At 40.3% G+C, this 19729-nt stretch overlaps 3 protein-coding genes across 3 annotated transcripts; 1 reads left to right on the plus strand and 2 right to left on the minus strand.

Annotated features, from left to right (window-relative positions):
• Window positions 1–2463: 2463 nt before the first annotated feature.
• Window positions 2464–15670, minus strand: LOC133529304 (uncharacterized). Its single transcript, XM_061867000.1, has 7 exons — window positions 15220–15670; window positions 14212–14346; window positions 13469–13778; window positions 9466–9639; window positions 7804–8043; window positions 6636–7224; window positions 2464–6542 (listed from the first exon to the last, which is right to left on the minus strand). Exons 1-7 carry the CDS (start codon window positions 15521–15523, stop codon window positions 6027–6029), a joined length of 2268 nt encoding a protein of 755 aa, XP_061722984.1. The 5' UTR covers window positions 15524–15670; the 3' UTR covers window positions 2464–6026.
• Window positions 15671–16517: 847 nt separating this feature from the next.
• LOC133529186 (protein mago nashi homolog) lies at window positions 16518–17159 on the plus strand. The gene has a single exon (XM_061866838.1). The coding sequence runs from the start codon at window positions 16668–16670 to the stop codon at window positions 17106–17108; it is 441 nt and encodes a 146-aa protein (XP_061722822.1). The 5' UTR covers window positions 16518–16667; the 3' UTR covers window positions 17109–17159.
• Window positions 17160–18720: 1561 nt separating this feature from the next.
• Window positions 18721–19503, minus strand: LOC133529185 (large ribosomal subunit protein uL18m). The gene is made up of 2 exons (XM_061866837.1): window positions 19245–19503; window positions 18721–19123 (listed from the first exon to the last, which is right to left on the minus strand). The coding sequence occupies exons 1-2, from the start codon at window positions 19409–19411 to the stop codon at window positions 18772–18774; spliced, it is 519 nt and encodes a 172-aa protein (XP_061722821.1). The 5' UTR covers window positions 19412–19503; the 3' UTR covers window positions 18721–18771.
• Window positions 19504–19729: the final 226 nt, after the last annotated feature.

The following is a 19729-nucleotide window of genomic DNA, read 5'->3' on the forward strand; positions in this document are numbered from 1 at the left end:
AAACATATGGTGAAATACTTATTAAAATCATCTATTTGCTAATGCATGAACCAGGGTGCGAGTGCAAATGTAATAAGTAATAATCATATTTTATGTTTATTATACTGCAGTCGATAATGCCTATATAGAGGAAAAAATTGCAGAAATCAGTTTTGCATTAGCATCCTACAAAGAACTTTACTTACATAGAAATAAGAGCTAGTTTCTAGTTTGTAAAGGACATGAGTCTCACTAATTTAACGGTCAGCGAACCTAAAACTAAATATCAATACCATTGGCGCCAAATAGTTGCTTTTATGGAGCAATGTAAGTTATCACCCGAATCAGGCCGCGCCGGCAAAAATTTACATATTTAATGACCCCAAACGGTCCTTCCAGACTTAATTGTCGAATTTAGGTACAATCACATATTAATTACTCGCGATGATAACTGGTAATCCTAGTCGTTTTGATTCTGGAATGCGATACAACTGTATTAAATGTTGTATTTATCCTGTTGTAGCCAAATATCCTTTTATCAACAACGTAATTTAAATGTAAAAGACGCAGTTTGTTAAAAACATTGTAACCTATCATTCTCTTCAAAACGTATTAACTCTGACAATCGATACCGATTAGTCAATTACTTATAACAGACGCAAATAGCACGCAAAACGGGCCTAGAAAGTGCAGCATCGAAGTAAACAACAGCAAAACGCATTATCTCGTGCAGCGCGATCGATAACGCGGCGTTTCGCGCGTAAACGCTTTTTTTTAACCGTTTTTCCCACATAATATTTTAAGCACAAAGAGCACAACACTATATTTACCGCTGAAAAACGTCACTGTAACTTTTTTCACATATAAATAAACAAATGGCGTTGTAAATTCTCGTAATCGCGCACACGTCTGTTGTCGGGCGCTGTTACACTATAACCTAGTGGGCCGGGGTGGCGCAGCGGCGTGGGGAGGGTTCCATCCGTGCCATTCATGATAGGGGAGGCTGTCGCTTCCGGATTCATTGCCCCTACCTGCGTAACTAAATAACTGTTCCCTTTGGCGCCTTTACGACGCAAACCGAGCGTAATTAGTGTAATATAAATGTACTTAAATATAACTTGATGACTAAATAGATCCTTTTTTTAAGTTTGCATTTATTTACGCCTTTTTAGGTAGACATTGGGGTGCGATAAGGTAACTATTAACCAAACAGGACAGTCAGAAGCGAGGGTTATGATTTTCGCAGTCTATGTACAATCAACTAAAACTACGGATGCGTGACATGCGTAAAGTTTTCATTTACCGCTATTTGACGTTCAGAACCCCTAGTGTAAATTTATTCGATAGCGAGACGTGACGTACGCGTTTGTGTTTAGTCTCATTTTGTATGGGATTTAGAAACAGCGCGCCAAGCGGGATGTTTTGGAAACTTAAAATCCCTTACTTAAAGGTACCTACTGTTTACCTTTTAATAAGTTTGTAAGTATAAAATTAGTTCTTTTTGTTTATAATCTAATTATTGCAATACTTTTGCGTTAGCGATAGCGATATTTCGTAGACGCTACCTCATATCCGCGAGAGAGCAATGATGCCCCAATGCCAACAGTAACATGCGGTAGTGAATACATCATAGAGAGCTTACGTGTAGATAAAATAGTGTATGTAACTGTATATAATTACTAAAGGCATTAAAGCTCTTGTAATCCTTTTATGAAACTCATTTTGTTCGTTTCATAGACCTACACTCATATTTTAATGTCTTTAATTATGTAGCAGTCACTTAAATTACTATTATTTCCAAAGGTAAAGACAATTCATAAAACAAATTTGTGACATTATCTATGAAAAGGGACCTTATTGTGGATTGCGCTTACGCCGCACTGCGTTGTTTAGAATATAGGAGCATCGTTGATAATAGCGTAAGCGCCACCGACAATAAGGTCCCTTTTCATAGATAATGTCACATTTGTCTAAATTTTGAACAGGCCTAAACAACGTCGGGCTTGGTTTTGGCCTGTGAGACTCACTATCTCATAAATGGCAAAGGCTTCTGCAGACCTTGCAAAAATGGCATGCAATTTTAGATAATTTCCGGCCAAGTAGGAGCAACGAATTTAATCGACCGATTATGCAACTTCTCTGGAGTTGCAGGCGTGCATAGGCTACGGAGACTGCATACCATCAGGCGGCCGTATGCTTGTGTGACACCGATGTAGTATAAAAAAAATCAAGTGCAGCAATGTATCGCAAATCGCATGTGATTATCGGTGAGGTTAGTTGAGGCCATTAGACTTCTATTTCTCTATACAGTCACGTCTGAAAATATCGATACGGACAAAGTGACAAAAATATGTATACACTACCTTAATATATGGGCAATACGGTCGTGTATACACATTTTTGGTACTTCGTACGTATCAATACTTTGAGACTTGACTATATGAAAAAAGGTATGACGGGTGTAAATCAAGTAAAAACCGCACATTTTTCGTACAAACTTTATTCAAATCAAAAAATAATATCTACAATAATCCTTTACCTTTAACTAATATGTATAGTTATAAAATTTGTTTTAGCTTCTTCTCAATATTAGCATTGCCAATCCTTACGGTTCCAAGTTCCAAGGCATCAATTACCCTCCATGTTTTACAAAATTGATATTTATATTTTGTAAACTTAACACTCCGTCACAGACCTAACCAAACACAATCCAAATTAAGCACAAATCAAATGTAATTAACAAAAAAACGTAAGCTAACGGTCTAGTGACGAACTTTAACTTTTCTAAAACATTTTCGACAATAAGCTTAACAAATTATATTAAATCTTCTTTTACAGCTAATTTACAATGCATAATCTTTACTTTTTTAATAAAAATACATATCTGATTTATCAAAGAACACTAGTTTTATTTACCTATGTATTTTTGTGAAGTCGGTAACGATTGAGGCACATTTTCTTATTTCATTTTACTCCTTTGAGGTACTCCTACGCACAGCTTTTTTGGGTTGCCAGGACGACAGATTTACTAGGGACGCTCGATTTTGGTTCGATTAATCGATTATGTTCACACATCGATAATTCGAGGAAATCGATTAATAAATGATCGACACATCCCTATTTACGTTTCACACACATTATTACTTTTATAAACTTGTGTTTTATTTGAACATTTAATAATTGGAGTATAATTTGTAGATGTAGGTATTGGTCCACATATGATATTGTTTTTGGCAAAACAAATCTTTCTATCGCTTGGAAAAGAAATACATTGCTTGTAAAACTTCTCACAGTACTAAGCAGTCACAAAACGCTAAAAATCTGTGCGTCCACACCAGGGCTATAACCGCGAAAATCGAAGTTGGTTAATTGCGGGCATTTTTCTCTGTCACTCTAATTATGTCTTAGTGAGAGTAAAAGAGAAAGATCCCAGCAATTTGCGAATTTCGGTTTTCGCGGTAGGCCAATATGGGATGCAGATTTTAAAGTATGGCAATAATTTTGCCAGTAGAAAAAGGCAACAAAGGACTATGCGTCAAAATGGCCCCAATACCAACAGAGTTGAGAGTAAGGTCATTAGATAGGTATTTCTATGTACTTCATTTCGTTCTATGGGCACCAAGCGAAATTCCATTGCAGAACTGAGATATTGGTATTTTAGTCAAAATGTCGTCACCCTTATTACCTAGGCAATATAGTCCACCGCCGGGCCAGCGCGGCAAATCATTCAGTGTGCTCGCCCGGCGGTGCGCGAACATCTACCCTGCAGTAATTAATTTACTTACTTGGACTCTATTGCCTAGGTAATAAGGGTGACGACATTTTGGCTAAAATACCAATATCTCAGTTCTGCAATGGAATTCCGCTTGGTGCCCATAGAACAAAATAAAGTGCATAGAAATACCTATCTAATGACCTTACTCTCATTTCTGTTGGCGTTGGGTCCAGGCTCCATACAAAGTTGCCCATGGTCCTTTGAATGTAGGTGCGTAGTTCTTCCATATTTTTTTTTTTATTGCACCTTTCCTACGGACAAATTGGTTTTTCAGACAGATATCTGTTATAGACCAAGATATTACATATTCCTGGACTTGGTAAAAAAAACTACACAAGGCGTTTTTATAACTGCTTAAACGTGTAGTGCAATACAAAGTTAAAATTTTGCAAAAACTTTGTATATGATTTGAAATCGGTGCGTCACTGCAACCCTGTTACACAATAAAATTTATCATTAAAAAATACAGAACATTCAGTCCATTAACATGTTGGTTAGTCAAATGTTACAAATTAAACGTATAGTCAACAAACTTGCGGTACGCAAACGTAACGTAACTGTTTTGGTTTTGGAAAACATCAATGGTTTATCATCACATAATTATCAATACTTATTATTACATAAATCAGATGAGCTGGTCAGTTGACAGTGAATATATTTCCACAAAAAAATGTCTCGAAAATCTGCAGCGAGCTGCTCATAAAGGCGCATCCACACGGCAGTAAATTTTTTTTTGGAGCAAAACTGTGCTACAGTAACTAACGTTAGTCTTGTACAATTTACTTTTAAAAACAAAATGGCATCTTTCCAATGGGACAATATACAGTATCAAGGTAGGCAGAACAAAGTTGTACGGTGATAATGATAAGCTGTTAGTAAAGCAATAGCAGGAGTTTACAAACAGTCACGTGGACTGCCGGGTATTGACTAAAGAATAGTGAAATATAAGCTATCAATATTACACTTGAAACAACATCAATGAGTAAACAACAAAAAAAATATTCATGAGTCGCCATCACCATTCATGGAACTTAACCGGATGTCCTGTTGCACAGTGTTGCTCCAAAAAATTAAACTGGAGTGCGCCTTTATAGTTTTTCATAAGAATTATGAGCTATTTTATTTATGGAAATATATATTTAGCAAATTTATTGGATAAGGTGAAGAGAAAAAAGTAGATTGCTTTTGCATAAATACAACAATACATAACTGTCATAAGTTATTCACCTTAATGCATATTATATACGTCAAAGTTTCAAATTAACAATTTATAGGTACTCCTAAAATATAAAACAATATTGGTAAAGCTGGTATATTAAGTTTCAACTTTTTTCTCTTTACTAAGACTGCGGCTTAATAAGCCGATACTTCTCTTATTTTCTCTATTGGTCTAGTTCCTAACTGAAAACACAATTCTATGTAACAATATGGAAGGCGCATTAAGACAAATACAAGTTACATGGATATGTCTAACATGTCTATCTTAATAAGAATTCCGTAATAAAATAAGATGTCATTTTTAGTTAAACTAGCTACTCTCATCGCTAAAGGACAAAGCTAGTAAGGAAGTACATAAAATAATTCTTTTCCTAAAAGAATAACAACTCCAATAACTAAATTTCTTCAAAATTAAAAATTGCCTTTTTTTGTTAATACGAAAATTTTGATTCAAACTGTACATTTTTCTGTACACTTCAAATATATAAATATTATATATAGCACTCTTATTAAATTTACTACATTATTTGAGAAAAGCACTCTTGGTATAGTATGCATAATTTCACTATTATAATTAAGGGTAAATATATATGATTGCGAAAGGTTCCCCCGTCGCGACATCTCGAAAATAATGGTGTAACTATATATCTGACTCGCGCTTCATAAGGTTCAGTGAAGTTACGTGTAGCCTCGGTGATGAAAATTTAATTTTCACACGCTTAAAGATAAATGCAGGACGATATCGGCCGTAAATACGCATAAAATAAATATCTATCGGGGCTAATTCATTCCGCCTGGTCCACGAGTTAAACTTACGTTTTATATTCAATATACTCTTTGTACTATCGTTCGCCGCGCGGCGACGACCGCGGCCCCGAGAGCGGATCGCTAAAAATAAAAATCAACAACAGAAGTTTAACCGTAAACGACGCGGTCATCTTTGGATTCCGCCCGGCCGGGGCGATAAAATATGAAAAGTCAAAGAGTACTTTGGCAGTACTAGAAGGCACCGTTATCCCCGCACTCACAGGTAACCGCGACACTACAACACTAGTCACTTGGCGAAGCGCCGGCGCAGGCGGTTGCGCAGCGCCAACGCCGGCGCCCACGGGCCCGACGCGCGCTTGTTGAGCGCGCGCGCCACGCGCTCCCCCGCCGACAGCCGCGCCTTGCCGGCGTCCAGCCGCGGCGCCCTGTGCGCCTTGCCGGCGTCCAGCCGCGGCGCCTTGTGCGCCACGCCCTCCTCCGCCGCCGCGCGCCGCTTGCCCGCCTTGCCGGGCGGCGCCGGCGCCGGCTCCGCCGCGTCGTTGCGCGAGCGGAGCGCGCGCGCCCGCAGGCAGTCGGCGGGGGCGGGGGCGGGCGCGGGCACGGGCGGCGTGGTGGAGTGCACCTCGGGGTCGGGCGCGCTATCCGCGGTGCGCGGCGAGCGGCGCGAGGCGGGCGCGGCGCCGCGAGTTGGGCGGGCGCGGTTCTCCTTGCAGCTGCCGCGCGGGGGCGGGCAGGGCGCGGGGCGCCGCGCCGCCGGGGCCCGCCGCGCCGGGCCCGGGGCGCGCGCCGAGTTTCCCGCCGGCTCCCGCGCGGACAGGGCGGAGCGCGTGGCGCGCGGCTCGGGCTCGGCGGGCGGGCGGCGCGGCGGCGCGCGGTCGGGCGGCGCGGCGAGCGCGGGCGCGGGCGGCGCGCGGCGGCTCAGGATCACGACGCGGTCGGCGGGCGGCGCGGCGGCGGGCCGGGCGCGGGCGCCCGCCTGGCGGGTCTGCGGCCGCGGCGCCGCCTCGGCGTCGTGCGAGCGCAGCACGCGGTCGTTGGCCGGCGGCGGCGCGTCGCGCCTCGCCTCGGCCTTCGGTCGCCGGCCGCGCGGTCGCGGCGGGCCCTCCGTCGGCGAGCTGGAGGACACCTCGTTGATCTGGATACTGACGTCGTCGCTGTCGGTCTTCGGCTCCTCCGCCGCGGACGACGGGGGGTCGACGGGCACGTCGGGAGGCAGCGTTTTCTCCAACTCGGGCTCCGGAAGCACTGTGGCCGGCTCCGGTTGGGGTTCCTCTCTCTTCTCGCCGGCCAACTCCTTCGTGACCGAGGACAGAGTGTTGACTAGCCTGGACCGTTGGAGAAGGCGAGCCATGAAGTAGGACTCGGCGGGGTTGCCGTAGTTTGCGATCGCATCGCTGTCTAGCTCGCGCTTCTCGCCGCGGTCGTCGCTGCCGGTTGAGAAGCGCCCGTCGAGGGTTGCACACGGAGGTAGGGGTGTTCTGCTACTAAAACAATATTTTTGATCAGTATAATATAACACAAGTTACACACTTTCAAATGTTCCAGAAATTCTGCCGTGCCGTGCACAAACAAATGCGTATGTCAGGATGGCAGAGTGTGAGTGTCAGTAGTATAAAACAAAACACAGTAGCCAATAAACGACGGAAAACTTAATAGAATATAGGCGTGGTAGACTTTTTAGTAATTAGCCGTTCTATAGAAGCACTCGCGACACTTGTTACATAAACTGCAAAAACGTAAGGACGTATTGCGTGTCAGAATTGCCGGGTTGTGAAATACTGATCTCTCTGTAGTCAGGACTCAGGATGGCCGAGTGTGAAAAATAGTCTTCTTATGGTTGTAGTCAATCAACATGTCTCTAGAAAAAGCGAAAACATAAAAAAACTAACCTTTCAGTGTTCTCAGTGGCAGCAGGCTTATTTCGGTCCGCATCAGAGTATTTAGTCATGATGGTGAGCCCGTTCTGCGGCACAGCCATCGTGTCGGGTTCATCCGGCGATGAGCCCGGCGTAAGCATGGAGGTCGTAAAACGTGTCAGCATGGCCGAGTTGTGAAATACTAACCTCTCTGTGGTCTCCGGCGTCGCAGGCTTATTGCTGTCGACATCCGAGTATCTAGTCATGATGGTGAGTCCGTTCTGCGGCACAGCCCTCGTGTCGGGTTCCTCCGGCGGCGGGGCCGGCGCGGGGGCCGCGGCGGGCTTGGAGCGCGCGCGCAGCACGGTGGCGCGGGGCGGCCCGGGCGGGTCCAGCATGAGCGTCACGACCGACGTGTTGTCGGCGCGCATGCGCGTGTTCGACCATCTGAGAAATATTTTTTTTTTTCTTGATAAGGGAAATATTGATGTGCCTGTAGATATTTGTTGAATATAAGGGCTCTATTTTGACTGTCTACAAAACGTGCCAAACTTGTTTGACCGGTTATATATACGCATATAATTTATAGTAAATCAAAATAATGCACGGAGCCCTATAGATCTAACCTTTTACTCTTTTGTGTACCTAAGAGCAAATTTCCTATAAACCTTATACAACAACTGGACAGTAAACAATGGAAAAGGCCCGTAAAAACTGAACGTAGATAGCATTGTTGAAAATGGTACTTTCTTTTATAAGGAATTTGACAGCCAGTTGTTGTTTTTATGTGACATTCGACAATGCCATAAACAAAATCAAATTGACAGATGCCCTCGCCATTAATTTCCTTTAGGCGGGCCAGGGCAGATTCGTATTGAGACAGTTTCGTTTTTGGGCCCGAATCTGAGTAAGCCCGACTCTGTAGAGACCAGATTCGCCATAGGTATCTTTCTGAACAAAACAATATCGACATACGACTTATGATATAGAAGTCACTTTCTTTTTAAAACAATTTCTGAGTAGGTCAGATTCGTATATGGTCCCGTGACATGACAGTAATACGTCTGATTGGTAATAAGTTGGGATCGGATTTATGCAGTTTCTTATCTCATCCGATTAGCAACGATTCGATTAAAATATTAAGCAGATTCTTTTAATGATGAATTCTGGAAATAACGCTTTCTTATTACGACAGATTTTATGTATATTTAATTTCGAAAAGGCCAGGTACAATCAGCAGATATCTGAGATACTGGCCACTTTAAGATTAAATATGATAAAGTAATTAATAGATAGTTCTTAATGACAATGTCACAATGGTTATGTGATTTTCTGACCTACTCAGAATCCGGCATTATGAGAATCTGAAGAGCTAGGAATTTGAGATCTTAATAACCTGACATCTTAGGAACTTGGATAACTAATAAAATGCTCTATACATTATCGAACTTACTCAGAATCAGAATTAAATAGAAACTGGCAACATTAGAGTCATACTTACTCAGATTTTGGCCTAAAACTCAACTGGTTTAATACGAACCCGTCTTGCCCCGCCTAAAGGATTAATTTATTTAAGCTTTATTGCACAAAATATATACAACAACGTACAAATGGCGGACGTAATGGCAAATAGGCGGGTCCAGGCGCGTTCAAGCGAGGAAATTGATTTTTTTAAATATTAAATAAATACAAACATACATACATACACACTATAAACATAAGACACACATTCATACATAGTATAAATATAATATTGATGAATATTATTTGAACTGTTTTAGGAAATGCTTATGTAACATCTGCTTGAAAGAAAACTTACTTAGAGCTTGTCTGATGTTTCGAGATTAATGTTGTAAATGTAAAATTTACCTCTCAAGAGCATGGTCCACTAAGCTTTTGGACGGGTTCAACCAGTCCCTCGGCTGGTTAGCAGAGCCCCCAACTAGTGCTGCCTCATTGTGTCTCTCCGTCGCCTGCACTAGGCTCACAGCACCCTCTGGTGATATCATGTTCCATAGACCGTCTGTTCCGAATATTAGGCACCTGGAAAAAAATGTGAGTTTGATATATCTTTAACAAAAAAAAATCTACATACTTTACAATCAATCAACTTATTTATTATAGACAACATAATGGTCCACATAATTGTTAGTTCTGAACTTAATCTACATGTTAGTTTAATCTCATTGGCCACACCATCTGTTGTAGATGCTTGTTGCGGCGCTTGTGGGTTTATGGGGCTGGGCATCGCCGTTGGTGGCTATAAAGTCCTATAGCAGCGCGACATTTCTTTCTACATCGATCGCATACTAATCGTGAGTTCGCAGGAGGTGGTAGAGCACGACGAAGACTTTTCTGCTTAAGGTGCTCCAGCCAGTCATCGTCGTGCTTTGATATCGGAATATCAAAGCACGACGATGATGATGAAATGATGAACTTTAATAGCGCGACGCCATTCCGGTCTCATTTCGGCGCGTTTCTCCCGACTGTCGGTCCGAATGCCAAAACTGTCCATGTCCCGCTTGCAGGAGTCCTTAAAACGTAAACTCTACGGAGTTGGACGCCCAACAGGTCTTTTTACGTCCGCTATCTGACCCAGCATTACTTGGCGTGGTAATCTCTCAGGGTCCATGCGATGAACGTGACCGAGCCAGCGAAGTCTTCTCTGCTTTAACATTGCAGTTAAGCTGCAGCAATGTGTTCCTGAGAGTACTACCTCGTTACTAACTTTATCTTGCCAAGTAACTCCAAGTATAGTCCTCAGGCAGCGCATATGGAAAGCGTTGAGTTTGCGTTCTTGTTTCGCGTATGTAGTCCATGTTTCTGATGCGTACAGCAATATACTTAGGACGCAGGTCTGGTATACAAGGACTTTGGTATATGTAGTGAGCGTACGGTTTCTCCATACGCGCGCGAAAAGCCTCCCAAAAATTTTGATGCTCTGCCTATCCGAGTATCTATTTCCTTGTCTAGAGATTGTGACTGGGTGGTGGTAGAGCCAAGATAGCAGAAATGGTCGACGACATCGAGTACAGCACCGTTGAACATGATTTCCGGAGACTGGTTTACGCCTTGCACCATGATGACAGTTTTCCTGGTGTTTATGCTCATTGAGAACAGTCGACAGGCTCGACCAAATCGCGTCACTAACTGAGTTCATTTTCAGAATTTGCAACTAGTGCATCATCATCCGCATACAGAAGTTCTCTAGCAATCAAGTCTAGACGCTTGTTTTTCGACTTGAGAAGACTAATATTGTACAGTTTTCCATCCTTTCTAGTATGCAGGTGTACTCCGACGTCGCACCCTTCAAAAGCAGCCAGTAGTTTACTAACGCTAATAATAAATGAATAAAAGTGATTTGCTCCTCTGGCTCATTTTGCACATAAGAGGACAATCAAACCTATTGGCTATCACGTTTAAAATGCTGTTGCCACTCCCGCGTACCCTGTCAAGCAGCGACGCAGTTTTCTTGCGCCAGACGGCATCGAAGCCATCTGTGCGCGCCTCCGCAAACATGGAAGACGCGCTGCAGAACCGCGGGAGTCTCAACAGCATCCTAAACGCATTATTGTATTGGATGCGCAGGGCATTGTAAGCACGTTGAGTATATCTAACCAACAGACTTGACGTGTACAGCGATGTACAGTAAGCCTTGAAAAGTGTAGTTTTAACTTCAACTATACATCGAGCAAATCTGCGAGCTAGCATGTTCGCTCGAACTGACAATGCCTTGCGCTCCCTCTCCATATCTACATCGTCCTCCAGGTCGTCAGTCAACAAATGCCCCAAGTACCTAAACTGTGTCACTCTTTCTAAGGGACCACCATTAACTATAACTGGCGGAAAAAAGAAAGAACATTTATTTCCCGCCCTGAACACCATGTAGCTAGTTTTATTCACATTGACAGACAGCAATAAGTTGACGGAATGCACTGACTTTACAAAACGATTTTTTTGTTATTCTAATCACTAGTTTATAATGTTGCTTTCCAAGGACCCAGAGTACATAATAGTACATTACGATACAAGTGCGAAAAATAGGAAATTCGAAACGAGTGGCGATAAATTAAAACACGACCGAAGGGAGTGTTTTAAATCGACACGAGTTGCGAATTACCTATTCGCACATGTATCGTACAACGTTTTACAGTACATATGGCCCTTTAAATGTTCGACACAGTAACATAATATGCTACTTCTCGCACTAGTGCTATAAAGTAGCCCCATATGTACTGTAAATGTTTTTATTAAACCGGTCAAGTGCGTGTCGGACTCGCTTCGGTTCCGTTCTTTCCGATTGAGGCGCGGAACCCTAATAACTATTACGTGTGCGTATATCTATAATATTAGAAAAGTACCCTAGACTTCTCCAGGATCATGTGATCCTGATGTAATAACGCATAAATGGAAAAAAATAAACATCTCAAATAATTGACAACCTCCTCCATTTTTGAATTTTGTTAAAACAAAATCACCTTGGACAATTTGAAACAGGCTGGAGCTAATTACGAATTTCGACAATAATTTGTATTGTAATAGTTGGAAACAAAATAATTTTACATGATTAGTTATTAAAATATTACTGAAGTGCAAAAGCAAATATTCCAAATAGCCACATGATATTAAAATAGAACCAAAACATCATGTTTGCAGAATGTGGTCAATGTTAGGACAAAAATAATCTAGAATAACTTAACCTAATCTAACCTGTTTAGGAAGTGGATTTTCTAGTTTTAAAAGACATAAGTTACTATGTAGAATTTTGCTAATGGAAAATAAATTAATGTTAGTAGCTTATGTTCTGTTCATGTATATGCATAACTTTACATTGTATATCATGCTCGTAATAAATAAACAACTGTTACAAAATTAAGTTTTCCAGGTAATAAGGAAAACAACATATTTTAAAGATAATAAAAAATTTATACTGTACTATGTTATATAGTTAACATATAGGTATATGTTGATTTGTTTACAGTTATGAACTAGTGTCTTTTTTGGAACTAAAAAGGATATTTGTTAGTGTCTCTTGTTTGAGACCAAGTTGAAAGATGTACAAATAGGTTGTTAGGTACTTGTAAATGTGAAGTTATCTGGAGAATAACGCTTTTAGGGTTTGCCTGTGTACATTATCATACCTTTTACTGTTGTAATGTATTTTTAATCTTTAATTTCAAGTAGCGGGTAATGCAGTTGTTTTTTTTTGTGTCAATTTCTTTACATACATATATATTTTATACAATAAAAAAGGCAGATCTGCCTGTATTTGTGCAGGTTTTTCCAGATGTCATATTTAGTAGCCAATTTAGGGGGGGCCAGGTAATATTTATAAAATTATCCTGTTATACAAATCCAGACAAAACATTATTATGCTAGGAGGCAAAAGGTGAACTTAACAAAACTCATAAGGTTTGAGCTCTTAAAGTTGCAGCTACAGCATCAGCCACGTTTAACCTTTCGAGACCTGTGGGCTCCCTGGGTAGCCAACTTCAAAAACTAATGACGGAATGTCGCTATATTTGTCCGGGTCTCGAAAGCTTAATATATATGTCGTTAATTTCGTGTGTAATATTTTGACGGTAGTCACATTAAACCAATATATAGGTAGGCTAGGTTCATTAGGTTGCTTCAGATGCTTGAGATGGGCAAACTGTCTAGAAATAGCCGATTCAGGGAACAAGTCAATAATATTCACGATTTATGGTATGCCTGGGAATTTCATGATCTGCATGATTTTACGATCGGCCGCTGAAATATATACTGCCTTGAAAATATAGGAACACACTTAACTGACTCTTGGCAGACCTTATATCATTTTAATATGGTTTAGAAATGATCAATGTGTTGCTATTGGTTTACACATTCTTACCTAAATTTAGTAGGGTCTATAGTCAGCACTCCCACATCTGGGTCCGGACTGACTATGAACTCATCATTCTGTGTATTATAACTCCATAGGTCACCTAAGGACCTGGCCACAGCCAAGAATGGGATCTCATCCATTGGGGTATTCTTCTTAATAGGTCCTTTGTGACCTTGGCGGGGTCTGTTCCATACAACTCTGGGAACTCCTGCTTTGGAGACCACTTTGCCACCGCATCTTTGGATGCGTTCCATTTCTGCTGTGGATTCAGGTTTGTGATCTGATGTTAAGGGTTTGGCAGCCCATTCCTCGCTCCCTGCAAGAAATATGTACAATCATTATTTAGAATCTTAATTTAATAGTTTTATTTAATGCCTCGGTAAAATACATATTGTTGCGATTGCAACTTATTACTATATAAAAATGTTCCCAATGCAGTAGCTAAACGCAGCCAACGGGCTTGGCTAGTATTTGGAGGCTTTTCAAAAGCACCAATAGGTGCGATCCACATCTTCTGTATCACGGCCAATTAGAAGCACCTAAATTTAAAACACCTTTTGTACTGATCACATATTGCAAGATCACTCTCTCATCATCTTCCATACTACCAACAACCAACCACTTCCTACATTTAACCATTTTGGCAATTAAACCCTTGTAACCAGTACATTGGAAAATTATAACACTTAAATGCAAGTAATAGATACTTACTTCTCTAATAAGTATACACTTATCACTACAAAGCATACCTTCTTTCTGGTAACCAAGAACAATAGCAGAATCCCCAACATGGCCAATATATATTTTCCCTCGCCTTATAAAAGCTACGCTGGCCGTAGTGCCCGCAGTGCTCGGTAATCCTGTCACAGTCTTTGGCCATTTCTCTGTAAATAAAAATTTAACTTATAAGTTACACATACAAGAAATCTTTTTGATTCTTTTTTGTCTGTTTCCTATTTGCAATTACCCAAAAGTTGTAATGAAGAGATCACCATAGCAATGTACCATAATTTGTCCAGTTATTAAGATAAAAAAAAAATTATCGAGCAACAAAACCGTGGCCGGGTGGTCTAGTGGTCAGGATTTCAATTTCTAGACATGTAAGCTGAAGATGTGGGTTTGATTCCCACCTCGGCCACTGGTGGACTTCGTCACTTTTTCTATTTTAGTTTATAATTTATATAGTAATGAGCCTACTAAAAAAAAAAAAACAAAAAACATAAAAATTATTTCATTTGTTCCCTAGTTGTTACGATTAAGTGTTAAGTTGGTTTCCCTTTGCTCTAGAATAAATGGTATTGTTTTGAACCTCATAAGCACAGTATTCCAAAACTAGGTTACACTTGAGCACTAAATGTTTTACAGCCTTTGCAACTTTCACAAAAGTGGGTATCAATTTTGGTAATGGGAGCTTGGACCAATATAATATCAAACTGGCGTGACGGCTTTCACTTTGGTAATCCCACTTACATAAGCAGGAAACTGCATCCCAAAATCTGTGAATACTTGTTTGCATAGTACATGTTATCTAACAGACCCACACAAACAAAAACATCGCCTAACGACCATTTTAACATCTTTTGTTGACCCAATGTCAAACCACTCAAGACAAAAAACTCCCGCCTTTACAAGGTCACGCAAACAATTCTCTACAATCACGTAGGATTCTCATGGGAAGAATTGGCAGCAATACTTGCGCAATGGTAGTGTAGAAACACCAAAATAGTTAAAGAATAACCTCGCACTTGGACGTTTACCTAGCTCTTTCCACATGTTCAAGTGGGTCAGCATGTAACCATTCCTGATAGCTTTCAGCACGTCCTCGTCGTTGTCCGACCAGAACTGACGCTGCTTCACAATAGAGTCCATCAAGTGCTCCTTCGCGAAAGCTGCGGCCTCGCTCCCACCGTGCCCATCGTAAATTCCAAAGAAGGCATACTCCAAATCTCTCTCGTCCTCGGTTTGTTGATACGCAACGGAAAACAAATCTTCCATATACTTTCTCCCGCCTTGGCTACAATGGCCCGTCACACGTAAATTAACACCAATTGACGCAGGCATTTTACACTAGAACACTATTAACAGTTAACAAAATATTATGACTTCATTTTCAACACAAGCGTTCCTTCAGACATTTTGCATTTGCAATTACGCGACTCTCGACTGACTAACGAAAGGTCACGTGGACATATTGATCACAAGCGGACCCAGTGCCAATGCGGTTTACTATATGTTAGAAAGAGAACAATACATTTTGCTCAGTTAGCTATAAAAATAAAAGCGCCATGATATGTTTCCGCCATTTTTTAATGCGCGTCAATGTAGTATCTTATTAAGTTACACATTGTAAGTTAGCGTTCTTGAATATTTTATTATAAATATTTACACCGTATAAATTATTACAAATTTGTATTGTATTCTTAATAATACAAATTGGATCTAAACTATAAGTAATTTGTTAAATGGTAATGAATAGTTAACTGCGTTTTGTTGCTTAGTAATCATTTATAATTTTAAATTGTTGAAAATCGAAAATAGTATTGAGAAAACATATTTGTATTTTATATTAAACCTTTTTAATATGAAGTATTTTTAATTATGAAAATTAGGAAAAAGATATATTTCGATATTTAGGTTTACGTTTAGAGAGCACTTTGTTCTACTTCGCTGGGCAAGGCAAGGATGACAAAAAGTAGGCAGCATAGATGGTAGGATTCTATAGATGCGCCATACCGCGTGAGCTCATGAGGGACAGAACTGGACAGAACATACAACATACGCACTGCGACTAAATTAATAACACGTTTTAATTTTCCTGAGAACATATTTTACATAGCCTATGTAATTTGGTCGGGTTATGTGCTACCCACCAAAAACCATTCTAAATTTACGGTGGGGAATAGAAAATAATGTGAGACTGTGACAAGGACAAACAATAGTAACAATTTCTATGCTATTCCTACTGAAAGATACATAAGACTGTCCCGTTCTGTCAGTCCCCCCCCCCCTCAACCACTTATGCCTATCCATACTTATTACTTGATTCATGGTAGGTAGCGTTTTCTTTATCTGTGGCAACTTGGCGGAGTTCACCAGCTTTCACATCGATGACACAAACATAACCCTGTTTTATTTATCAAAAGAGTGTGAAAAGTAATTTTCTACTTTTTGAATTTGTTCTTTTAGTGAGACAAATCTGTAGAAAATGTCGACAGACTTTTACATACGGTATTACGTCGGTCACAGGGGAAAATTTGGTCATGAATTCCTCGAGTTTGAGTTCCGGCCCGATGGCAAACTGCGCTATGCCAACAATTCAAATTACAAGAACGACACAATGATCCGAAAAGAGGCATACCTACACCCCTGTGTAATGGAAGAACTAAAACGAATAATTGTGGATTCCGAAATAATGCATGAAGATGACCGTTTGTGGCCCCAACCCGACCGTGTTGGTAGGCAGGAGCTAGAGATTGTGATCGGAGAGGAGCATATCTCGTTCACCACGTCGAAAACTGGATCTCTGCTGGATGTTAACCAGTCTCGCGACCCTGAAGGTCTCCGCGGCTTCTATTACCTTGTGCAGGATTTGAAATGCCTTGTGTTTTCTCTCATTGGACTTCATTTTAAGATTAAGCCTATATAATTGTAACTTTAAGATTAACTGCTAAATGACTTAATAAATTTGTAAACGACTCGTAGTTGTGTTTATTACTAATTCCTGCTTATAGTAGACTGCAACCACACACAAATCTATTGAGTGTGTGGGGACATATATACATACTTAAACATATACATCGACCGACGTCGTGTCCGTTATAGAATTGTCCATGAAAACAAGATGATTTGAGGAGAATAGTGTGGGAATGCCACTGGGACAGTAACCTGCAGCTCCAACTCCAGGGAATTGGACTGAATGAATGGGACAAGTGATTGACAGCTCACCTGTTTCCGGCCGGGCATCCCTACACTACATCTACATCTGCCACATACCAAGCACTGATCTATAAAAGTTCATTACTAATGCCTGTTAAACCAAGGAATTCCAGATTCTTTCGGCCATAATTGTCAAAATGTAGATGCCTACCCACAAAGTAGATATTAAGGTCAATGTGGGTCAGACTGACATATACAATTTATTGCTGGGAAGACCATCATAGAAGAATTTGTATAAATGATTACCATGGCAGGATTCCACATAATGTTTATGCCTAATGACTGTCCCAAGTCATTAGGCATAAACATTATGACTAGTGCCAACAAAAGATACCTGGCAATATTTTTTTTGTGGCATCCTGACCAGACTATCCAGTTTTCATCCTTTTGTGTTATTATTTGACCATATGCTGGCTTTGAAGAGCAGAGGTCGTAAAGCAATTGTTAAACAATAGATTAACATTATCTTCTCTTTGTGCTGGTTAAGTGGAATGCCACCATGGTAGATGAAATGGGTATACAGTCAGAAAGGAAGAGCTTTATTCCTGCTCTCCCAACCTTCTGTACCTGGAGTGTGTGTACAAATGCAAAAGTTAAAAGTGATAAAAACCTTAATTGTAAAATGGTATAGCATTAATATTTTCTTATCTAATGAGTCTAACCTACACAGTGGCGTAGCGTGCCTTGGCGGGGCCCCGTATAAAAATTTGTTTGGGGGCCCTTAGGAAGGGTAAAGATTTCTCACAAAAACGCACGTTGGGGGCCCCTGTGGCCCGGGGGCCCCGTATAATTGATACGGCAGATACGGCGGTAGCTACGCCCCTGAACCTACACCTATCAATCAATCAAAATATGAGGTTTGTATTCATCTGCAAGCCTGAGGGTGTACCACAGAAACCAACATTTTATTTTTAGAGTTTTTTTCATGAATTTTGTGTTTTTTTCTGCTTAGAATCACAAGCTCTTTCAATCCTAATGGGGTAAAAAAATGACCTAGTTTTTTCCTATTGTGTTACCATTTCCCCATATACTTTGTATGGCGGTAACAAAAAGCAAAGTTTGAAAAACATGGAAATTGGGTCACTTTTTTTTCTCCTCTATAAGGATGAAAAGGGCTCACAATACTAACTAGAAATGAACACAGAAGTGGCAAAAAATGTCCCATAAAAAATAAAGTGGCAAAAAAAGAAACTCTTCAAGTAGAAATATTTCTACAATCCAAGCCAGTACATCTATATGCTGAGTGGCTCTGTTACATCACTGGTCACTCAAATATACAATTTCAATTCTGACAAGTCTGAATTTGAAAAAGGAAAACAACATTTTGCAATAAATCTATCAAATATATTTCTACACTAATAATTACACTTTAATTACTCCTCAATAACACTCCATGGTTTTTCAGGCCTATGTTTATCCCAAGGATAAGGCTTCTTATAAACTTCAGGCTCTTTCAACTTGATGCCCCCATTCTGAACCTCTTTGATAAGTCTCTCTATCTTCCCTCCTTTTGTGGCTTGGATGTCACAATACATTTCAGATATGCCAGCCTCTAAACACCTCTGGGCAAACACTTGGCCAACGCTGATGTAAGCACACATATCTTTTGTGCTATAAAGTTGCTTTTGGAGTGCCCAGTCAGAGGATTTCACTTCAATGACAGGACCATTGAGGTAATGGACCAACTGAGCTGTTATTGAGCGGTTACTCGAGGTGAGAATCAGTCTGTAACAATAATATTGTATTTTGAGATTTTAGAGGGACAGAATAATTTTTAGGACTTACTCTCACCATGTCTATATTACATTAAGCATTATTAAGAAGCTACTCATATTGTCGTTCTTACTTGTGCCAAAATTTTCTGCCAGGGTTATCTAAATGATATCCATCCGGTTTGCGAGCTATCCGAATCCTCTCTAGGTTTCTAGGGTTTCTGTTTACGAATTCCGCTGCAGCAGATGACGCATTCCTTGCAAAAGGAGGAACCAAGCAGAGCTTTCTTATAGAATTCATTTTAAGTAACGTATTTTAGAACCTAATTATTTATTTAAACACGAATACAGGAAAGGAAAACTGAAAACATAACCTAGTTTATTTTTGACATACGTAATATAATATAATTGCATTATTGAATTTTATTTTCTTGATGAATAGAAACAATAGAAAAACAACCTTATTACAATAACTTATAGTACATTCTTTCAAAATACATACTTAGCGTGATTAGTGTCAACGTGGTGTCAACTTGATCAGAATTGTAGCAAAATGTTGCCAGTCTAATAAATATTATCACAAAAATAACAGTTATAACAGATTATCAATGGGTTATAA

The sequence above is a fragment of the Cydia pomonella genome, chromosome 20 (assembly GCF_033807575.1).
Source record: "Cydia pomonella isolate Wapato2018A chromosome 20, ilCydPomo1, whole genome shotgun sequence".
NCBI classification, from domain to species: Eukaryota; Metazoa; Arthropoda; class Insecta; order Lepidoptera; family Tortricidae; genus Cydia; species Cydia pomonella.